The sequence below is a fragment of the Metopolophium dirhodum genome, chromosome 5, assembly GCF_019925205.1.
Source record: "Metopolophium dirhodum isolate CAU chromosome 5, ASM1992520v1, whole genome shotgun sequence".
NCBI classification, from domain to species: Eukaryota; Metazoa; Arthropoda; class Insecta; order Hemiptera; family Aphididae; genus Metopolophium; species Metopolophium dirhodum.
This window is the reverse complement of record NC_083564.1, coordinates 31,254,885-31,265,256: the sequence shown is the minus strand read 5'-3', so window position 1 is coordinate 31,265,256 and position 10,372 is coordinate 31,254,885. Positions and strand designations below refer to the sequence as shown.

Sequence of the window (10,372 nt, the reverse complement as noted above, 5' to 3'; positions counted from 1 at the left end):
TTGTATTTACATTATCTGTGGTCATACAAAAAAAAGGCGGATAAGTGGATGTCGCTCTGCTATACAGTAGGTTACAAGTGGATCACTGTAATGGATGGTGTTAAATTTGAATTCAATGATATAATATCGTTGTATAAGAAAAACGATTCTGAGCGAAAACGGTCAGTCAGCCTATGATATTACCAAGTATATTTGATGATATTATTGTGAATAAAGTAATTTATATATAACCTATTTACGTGGAGCCTTGTTTTAAATTTTCAATCCTAAGCCATAAAAGTTAAACATTTTATGTATTTTTAACTACAAAATAATTAATAAATTATAAATTTGATAAATGTTGTCAAAATTTGAACTTTAAATGCTTATAAAAAAAAAATCGTGCCTATGTATTTTAATATTTTTTAACTGCTATTAGAACGATATATCAGGAGCCTTATATTAAATATTCACGCTTTTTTACCCAACAAATAAAATTTTATTGATATTTATAAAAAAAAAAAACTAAAATAATTGAAAACTGACAATGTCCGTAAACAGCTCAAAAAGAGTCAAAATATTTTCAAAATTTAATAGTGTATAGAAAATGCTAATATAAACATTCAGTCAAAATGTCATGTCCCTACGGTCATTTGTTTTAGAGTTACACCAAAAACCAAAATCGATTTTTTCGAAAATAGATTTTGCGTAAAAATTCCAGTTTTTCCTTAATTTTTCTTTTGTTTTTCACGTCGCTTTTGAAAACTACTGTGAAATTTTTTACTTTTGACCCCCCCCCCCCAAAGTACCAACTAGATTTACTTTCCTATCTGAAAAGTTACTGTTGAAGAAAATCCATGCACTTTTACTGTCCTAAAAGGTGTGACAGTCACAAAAATAATAATAAAAAAAAAAAACACACATCATTGTAAAATCAATACATTCATCGCTTCGCTCAGAATCTAAAAGGTGGTTAAGTGGATGCCGCTCTGCTGTACAGTAGGTTACAATTGGGTCACTGTAATGGATGGTGTTAAATTTGAATTCAATGATATAATATCATTGTATAAGAAAAACGATTCTGAGGGAAAACGGTCAGTCAGCCTATGATATTACCAAGTATATTTGATGATATTATTGTGAATAAAGTAATTTATTTATAACCTATTTACGTAAAACCTTGTTTTAAATTGTTAATCCTTAGCTATAACATGTTATACATTTTTAACTACAAAATAATAATTTGATGTTAAATTTGATAAATTTTGTCAAAATTTGAACTTTAAATGCTTACAAAAAAAATTATATATATGTATTTTTTTAATATTTTTTAACTACTTTTGTAACAATATATACGGAGCCTTTCATAAAATTTTCACGCTTTTCTACCCAACAAATAAAATTTTATTGATATTTATAGAAAAAATAACTAAAAAAATTGAGAACTGACAATGTCCGTTAACAGCTTATAAAGAGTCAACTATTTGGAAAATGTTATGGTGTATAGAAAATGCTAGTATAAACATTCAGTCAAAATTTCAAGTACCTACGGTCATTTGTTTTAGAGTTACACCAAAAACCAAATATAAAAATTCCGAGAAAAAATTGTAGTTGTATATGCTTATATATGAATGAGTAGAATGCTAATACAAAACAAATTTTCCGATTGATGCCAATATATTATGTATTTTGATAATTGATTGTTTAGATTTAACTTATCATATATAAGTCACAAAAAAAACCCACTACTAAGCATAGATATTATAAGACCTTAGTGATAAATCATGTTTTTCCACAATAATGATACGTCATTCATGTAGATAATAATATTTAATAACATTTTTCATTACTCATAAGAGTGCGTTACACCGGCATTTGTTATCTCCGTAATCCGTAGTTTAAAAATTAGTGAGAATTTACATCTTATAAAATCTAAAGATGAGATGATTATCTAGGAAATGACATACGCTTTTTTATTATAATATAATTATTTTAAAGCGAGTTATGAGTATTTTAAGATGTACAAATAATTTACAATTTTAAAATACTAATAATTCGTTTTAAAATTAAAATTTAATAAAACGCGCATGTCATTGCCTAGATAATCATCTTACCTTTACATTTTATAAAAAGTAAATTCACATTTCAACTAACGTGAAATTAACGAGTTAATTTTTCATTTTAAGAAGTAAGTTAAGTTAATTTATTTTGTTTTTAATTATATAATATTTCACTATTTCAGTCTATTCCGTTTTCATGTCAAAAAATATGTATCGTAAATTGTTTAATTTTAAAAATGTATATCATTCGAATCTAACTTATATGGAAATACTATATGAAGTATTAACACTATATCCTATAATTTAGTTTTGGGTTGGAAAAAAATTAAATACGCTAGCGTTGTATAAACAAGTTAACTTTTTTTTAACTTAATAAAAAGTTAACAAAAAGTGTGTATTTACTTTTAACTTAACTAAGTTAACCTAGAGTTAAATTAGCTTTTGAAAAATTTGAACTTTAAATGCTTACAAATAAAAACTGTGACTAAGGATTTTTAATATTTTTCAAATATCATTGTAACAATATAGTAGGAGCCTTGTATTAAATTGTCAAGCTATTTTACCCAATAAATCAAGTTTTATTGACATTCATAGAAAAAAAGACTTATAAAATTGGAAACAGAAAATATTCCTAAACAGTTCAGAACAAATCAAATTATTTTGAAAATTTTATCGTGTATAGAAAATGCAAATACAAACAACCAGTGAAAATTTCATGTAGGTATATACGTTTATTTGTTTTAGAGTTACCCCAAAAACCAAATCGATTTTTTTTAAAACAGATTTTGCGTGAAAATTCCAGTTTTTCCATAATTTTTTTTTTTGTTTTCACGGTTCTTTTGAAAAAGCAACTGTAAGTTAATACACATTTTTTGTTAACTTTTTATTAAGTTAAAAAAAAGTTAACTTGTTTATACAACGCTAGCGTATTTAATTTTTTTCCAACCCAAAACTAAATTATAGGATATAGTGTTAATACTTCATATAGTATTTCCATATTAGTTAGATTCGAATGATATAAATGTTTAAAATTAAACAATTTACGATACATATTATTTGATATGAAAACGAAATAGACTGAAATAGTGAAATATTACAAAATTAAAAACAAAATAAATTAACTTAACTTACTTCTTAAAATGAAAAATTAACTCGTTAATTTCACGTTAATTAAGAAAAAAATTTAGTAAGTTAACAGTTAAGTTAATGAAAAGCTAAAAGTAACTAGTTAAGTTTAAAAGTTAAAATAAAATTAACTTTTTAAGTTAACTTTAACTTTTTAACTCGTTAATGCCCAGCCTTGCTAATTTGTGGTTATGGAACATATTTCTTATATTATCAATTTATCATCAATATAATTTTTAAACTATAGTATCAATTTTTTGTTCTGGTATTTCTGGTACACTTTGTAGGTATATATATTTATTATATACGTTTTGTGCCCAAAATATTCTTTTCAATTTAAAATATTGAATTATTCAAATATATAATAATACTAAAATTAAAAACTACCATGTTGACTAGCGAACAATACTCATAATGTATTATATCGTTATTGTCCGGTAGTTCCACCGTGGTTTACGAATTTTTAAACACCAAAATTACGTGTTTATAATAATTATTGAGAATCATACGAATACGAATCACAAATTCGTATACAGCTGAACGGTCAATTTTACATGATAAAATAATGCCTTGTTGATATTTTGTACTACAATTTTTGTATGCAACATTTTATTCTATATTATAGTATACACGACAAAATAAAAAGTGAGATATTTAAATATTCCTAACATTTGACCTCAAATATATAATATCTAATAATTTAGATTTGTCGATTTTTAAATAAATTATGAGTGATCTGGGTAAATTATTTTCGGTGATTCAAATATCAAGAACATTATTTATATCATTAAATTTCTTATCTATTCGTATTTGATATAAATATTTATTTATAACCGTAATTATAATACCTAGTAATAATTAGTAAGGATCAAAATGCCGGAAAATTTATGAATATTAAAATAAAACATTTCCAAAAAAACTGAAGGTTTCGGGAAATTTAACAGAATTTTTGGAAAGTTCAAAAGTTGCATTTACGCTTAAAAATTAAAATAATCTAAGTAAGTATAAAAAAAACTCAGTTAAAAAAATATATGTATAAACAAACCTGTCATTGTCATTTCCATTTGTATATCAATGTATTCAACTGTATTATATATAACTATTAATGTTTTCGACCAATGAGTACTTGATAATCTTAATTTTTTAGTTTCTGAGCGGAGCGATAAAATTTTCTAAATACTCGTTTTGAGCTGTTAACGGACATTTTCAATTTTCAATTTTATTTATAAATGTCAATAAAATGTTATTTGTTGGGTCAAAAAGCTAAAACTTACTATAGTAAGTGTAAATCTTCTTTTTCAATTCTATAGGAAAAAAATGTTTTTTTCATGAAATTTTACGATTTCTCCGGAAAATCCCAGTTTTTTTCCGGAAATTACAAATGACACAAAATTTTCCCAATTTGTATCCCTAATAATTAATAAGAAATAATAATTTAGGTACAGTCTATCAAAAACATGGATTTTCAAATGATCATAACCTTTTAGAGTTATCAGTTGCAGCTAATCTATATTATGTTCATAGGTCAGTCATTAAATCATGATACGCAATATATTATCCATATTATACTCGTTCTTGGGAAAATCCAGTCCGTCGACCTTAAAGTATATAAGAAAGTACAAGTCCGACGAACGATCACAGTAGCAACCTGAAGATTACTGACAGTATTCCATCGTCCGATAAACTCGTCTTGCGAAAAACACTTCACGTTCACTAATCAACAATCAACATGAACCGTCTGGTAATTATTAAAATTTATACCTACCTAAAAAATTATGTCGTTATAGGCGAAGTGTAATATGTAGGTACTCCTAAATTCCTAACTATACTAGTACCAAGCAACCAAGCCTGTACCTATACGATTATTAGTGAAAAAACCTGAATGCTATATTCAAAATATTAATGATATGACACGAGTATTCTCGTTCTTCGATAGTAATTTTAATGAATCAATAATCATACATTTTAATAATACACAAATATATTATGGTATATTTGAATATTTTCTATTTAAATAATTATTGTATACTTTACAATATTACTAACCTGACCTATCACCAAGTACACTTTTCACTTAACATTCTGTATTTCTGTCTATATTGTTATTTTGTGAAACCATTAAATATGTGTCCTCACCGCAGGGCCTAAAATTGTATGCAGTAGCACACACATTGTGCAGTAGCTAATATTAAATGTTGCAGCACCAAATTTAAAAGTGTGCAGTACTTATTTTCGGCTTTTATACATTTTTATCTGATTGATATTCAATATTGATTATTGAAAATTACTAATTAGCGTATTTTATTCGTTTAAAATCCTTAAAACTAAAAATAATACCGACTACACCATATTCTGGGTGACATAATATAATAAGTATAATAAGAAGCTTTTTCGTTTTTAATTTTAATATGTTTAGTCATATAGGTATCAAGGACTTTTATAGAAGATTGTCTATAACTAATTATAAATAAGTTCCTAGCAAAAACAATTATGCAATGAAGTTATATGTGGTATGTGCACTACTAGGTCTATGTTCATTATTTTGAAATATTTTAGTGTGGAATCAGGTTTGCAGTAGCAGAATATCTTAATTTTTGGCCCCGCCTCACCGTAATTGCCTATTTTATACGTATAAACGTTACTCGCTGAACACAATAATTTAGATACTTACCTTGTATAATTTTGAATTTTTGTTGTACGTCCAAAAATACAATATTTATTATATTATATATAATATTTGATATTGATTACTATTCCTTATACTTCATACTTACCTACATTTTACAAATATTACAATTTAAAAGTACGTTAAAAAGTGTATAAGAAACAATATAATACTTTTGCCCTTTAGAAATATTATTAATTTAAAAAAATAGTCAATAGGTACAAACACTACTCATCACTCTACAATAACAATAATAATAACTTAATATAAATATCAATACAATTTTATTCGTTGCGTCAAAAGTCTTGAAAATATATGCAAGGGGCTCCTCACACATTGTTAAAATATTAAAAAAACATCGTGGATCGTGATTACAGTAACTCTGTGTGTGCCCATAAGATAGACTGCCCATAAGATATTTGGTATTGAGGTGGTTTTTGGCTGGATAAGGTTTTACGACAATTACTTTGGTGTGCCATGGAAGTTTAATTTTTTATAAGTCCAAGTTGTTGATGACTTTTTTTTAGATCGATAAAAAAGAGAGGCAAATGTGGTTTATCGGAAAAGCGCTTAATATTATGAACGTGGATGCGGATATGATGTCCCAACTCGCCGAGAGAGCGGAAATAATGTCTCGAAGTAGATTACGAATACAACCCGTGTTTTTCAGAAAAATAAACTCCGAGGAAATTTTTTAAAGACGGTCAACAAGGCTCTAAGGATAATACAATAATATTATTGTTTTTATTTGAATATTACAATCATTTTGGTTTTTATCAATGCGGAAATGGTTTTTTTTGCTCTAATTGTTTAAAAAGTATAACCACCTCGTTTATGATGTTTGGTATTGGTACACAGTGATTTATTTTCATTTATTTATATATATTGAGTAAGCAACGTATAAACTGATGTCACTGAATTATATACCTACTCTAAATACGTACCTAGATATCAGTACACCAGTACACCTATTATGTGATTTAAATAATTTACTATAATAAATTTCATAACGTATAAGTACAACTATTGACTATATTTATAGACTAATAAATTTGTGATATAAATGCATTTTTCTCTCTCTTCTAGTCAATAATATTGGCAATTGCCTTTGTCAGTTACTCACTGGGTGCACCGCAAAACATTTCTGAATCGCAAAATGGAGACCAAAATCATGGCCTAGAGCACGGCAGCGGCCAAGGACTTGAGAAGTAAGTAGGACTCCTTCAAAGTACACGACATTTTTATAAAATATCTGCTTTATATCCGTACATTTATATAATGTTTATTCTCCTATTCATACACCAAAGTATTACTTATTACTACTTATTTTATAAACTATATTTTCGTTATTTTTAATTCTATATCATATATTAATGACCTCAGTGAATAATAATACCGTCAATTGTCTAAAAATTCACTTATTGAACTCAAATTATTGTCTACAAATCGCAATATAACTAACAATTATTAATTAAAAAGAATTTAGTTCTTTATATTTTATATCATATTAAAAAAATGTTTTTCTTTTTTTGGGGGGTTGGGAACAAACAATAATAGCCTGTGCGCCCGAAATACTTCGCTACACACCGACTCTATAACTGTATACGTATAAGTGACGTGCAGTTGTAATATACTGTAGTTCACTCGATACACGGTAGTGTTCTGGATGTGAAATAGTAACTTAAGTTAGAGTAGATGTTAGAAATCATCACCATAAGCACATTCTCTACTCTCAATAAACAATAATTTATTGAACAAGTAAAATATATACTATTCTTAATTATATTTTATCGAGTATAGATCAAGTGATATGTAGATAATGATTTGTAGTCAATTAGTGAATATTTAGACGACTAACAGTATCATTAATGTAATTAATAGATCATAGGTATAGAATTAAAAAAAAAAAAAAAATACATATAAGCGAATACAATATAGAATACAAAATAAGTATACGAGATATCCCTTATACATAATTAATATCAAAATAATCGACTTCTAAAAAAACACTATTTTATTGGTTTATAATGTTCAATTCAATTCTGCTATTAAAAATAAAATCACTCATGTCTGTATTAGGTATTGTTTACATGTGTTTGTATTCCCCAGGGTTAAATAAAATGGGGCATTCTTTCCCTTAGCCCCCCAAGCCCCTTTCCCAAATTGTGCTTATAATTATTGAGTTTTTGTAAATTCTATTGTAATAGTAATTAATGTCAATATACTCTTATTGAAAATAATAATTGCTCTTCTTGTAAAAATATAATAAATAGACAGGACAGATTTGAAAACGGAAATGTAAACGTTGATACATCCACATCAGATCCCAGCGAAATAGGGGTTTTCGGACCAAAATCCAAACCCAAACCTCCTGGTGGTGGAGACCGGGCCGATAAGCGCATGCCTAAAACACCCAGACACCGTACTGCAGCGTGTGTTGCAATGTGTACAGCATCTTTTTGTGTTTCGGGAGAGGATACTGCTTCATGTGTGACGTGTATGAGTGGATGTCCAAAATAAAACATTATGATTTGATATAAGTAGTTAAATTGTAAAATTGATATATATTTAGTATTTTGAATAAAATTTTTGTGATTTTTTTGTTTACGAAGAATGCAATTTTAAGCAATTATATTGTAGAAATCATTATAACTTGTACGTACAGAAATAAATGGAAATTTAATACATATTCGTTATTGTAATTTGTATATACAATTTTACCGGTAGCGCTGAAAACATTCGGTCTACAGTGTGAGGTACCTTTTAGTGGCTGTCTCCCGACTCCCTACAACTATGCTATAGGTTAGAAATTAAATTAGTTTTAATATGCTATAATAGTTTTTAAAGAGATTATTATTAATTTTTAAATCTTTACATAGAATAATGTCAGTATTCAAAGAGCTTTGGGGACCAAAAGATTAATTATAACATCTAGATAAAATATTTATACAAACATTATTTTTAATTCTAGTATTGCAATTATTATACTTATAACATTTCTATGTTTATATACAATTTATAATAAACATTTTTTTAATTAACTTAAAATAATTAAATACATATTCTAGAAAATTGTATAGCTAGGTAACTTTAATATAACTTTAATTATTTTATTTACAGTTTTTTTTTAGTTTTTTTAGATGCAAATCCTCAACTCTAAATACTATAAGCAATAATTGATTGAACAAGCAAAATGTAGGTATAGGTACTATTCATTATTATACTTTTTAAGTATAGATCAAGTAATTTGTAGACAATGATTCGTAGTCAATAAGTGAATGTTTAGACGACTAACAGTATCATTAATGTAATTAATAGATGATATTATGGAATTAAAAATAAAGAAAAAAAAGCTTATAAAAATAAATACATATAAGCGTATAACCTAATATCGAATACAAAATAAATATACAAGATATCACATATCCATCATGGATATCAAAATAATCTTCTTCTTAATAAAAAACTAATTTTTGATATACAATGTTCAATTAAATTCTGATAATAAAAATAAAATTACATATGCCTGTCATATTTAACTAAAGGAAAGTGTTCTACAATTGAATATGAAATATATTTTGACTCATTGAGACCATAGGCGTAATTTGAGTATTACATTTTGGAGGGGGGAGATATTATAGTTTACATGTGTTATGCCCCAGGGTTTAAATAAAAACGGGCGACGATTGATTCTTTCCCTTAGTCCCCCAAGCAACCCACCTCAATTTGCATTTATAATTATGGAGCCATTGTAAATTCTATTGTAATAGTAATGAATGTCAATAAACTAATATAGAAAATAATAATTGCTCTACTTGTAAAAATATAATAAAAAGACAGGACGGATTTGGAGATGCATCCACATCAGATCCCAGCCAAATAAAGGATTTCATACGCTTTTATATACCTAGAACAGGAATATCCAATTCGCAACAGCCAAAAGACCCTAAAAATCCCAACGGAGGAACTCTCGATGGTCTAACGTATCCTAGAATCTGTGCAGTAGCTTGTGGTTCGGGATTGGAAACTTACCCATGTTTGATGTGTATGAATAAATTTCTAAAACAAAATAAAATAATTTGATATAGTTAAATTGTAAAATTTATATATATTTAGTATTTTGAATACAATTTTTGTTAATTTTTTTGTTTACGAAGAATGCAATTTTAAGCAATTATATTGTAGAAATCATTTTAACTTGTACAAAAATATATGAAAATGTAATAATGTTATTTTAAATATAAAAATGCTATATTTTACATAACATATGTTTTTCTTACGCCTGTTTTGGCCATACATTTACGCTATTCATTAAAGCACAAGACAGGACCGAGTGGACCGTATCAATTATCATAGTTGCACTTACAGCTGCTCATTTTCATACCCTTTGTATATGCTGACGACTGCTGTGCTGTTCCATGTTGTCCACGATCCAAAGTATTCGGTGCATACTTAGGTGACCAAGGTGAACTTTAATTAATTTAACTCGAGGTGACTTACAGGTGGTAGGTAGTGTTATCTCATCTTCCAACCTGAGTAGATA

General features: G+C 26.9%; 1 protein-coding gene across 2 annotated transcripts; it reads left to right on the top strand.

The window, feature by feature from the left end:
• Window positions 1–4,748: 4,748 nt before the first annotated feature.
• Window positions 4,749–10,087, top strand: LOC132945815 (uncharacterized). 2 transcript variants are annotated; one of them, XM_061015587.1, is made up of 3 exons: window positions 4,749–4,905; window positions 6,916–7,037; window positions 9,666–10,087. In XM_061015587.1, exons 1-3 carry the CDS (start codon window positions 4,894–4,896, stop codon window positions 9,910–9,912), a joined length of 381 nt encoding a protein of 126 aa, XP_060871570.1. In that variant the 5' UTR covers window positions 4,749–4,893; the 3' UTR covers window positions 9,913–10,087. The 2 variants fall into 2 exon arrangements, with proteins under 2 accessions (XP_060871570.1, XP_060871569.1); XM_061015586.1 differs by lacking the exon at window positions 9,666–10,087 and adding an exon at window positions 8,103–8,518.
• Window positions 10,088–10,372: the final 285 nt, after the last annotated feature.

What these genes read in the sequence shown, in the direction of transcription:
- LOC132945815 (XM_061015587.1), top strand. An exon ending in AGCGGCCAAGGACTTGAGAA is followed by an intron (nt 7,038 to 9,665) that starts GTAAGTAGGACT and finishes TATAATAAAAAG; the next exon opens with ACAGGACGGATTTGGAGATG.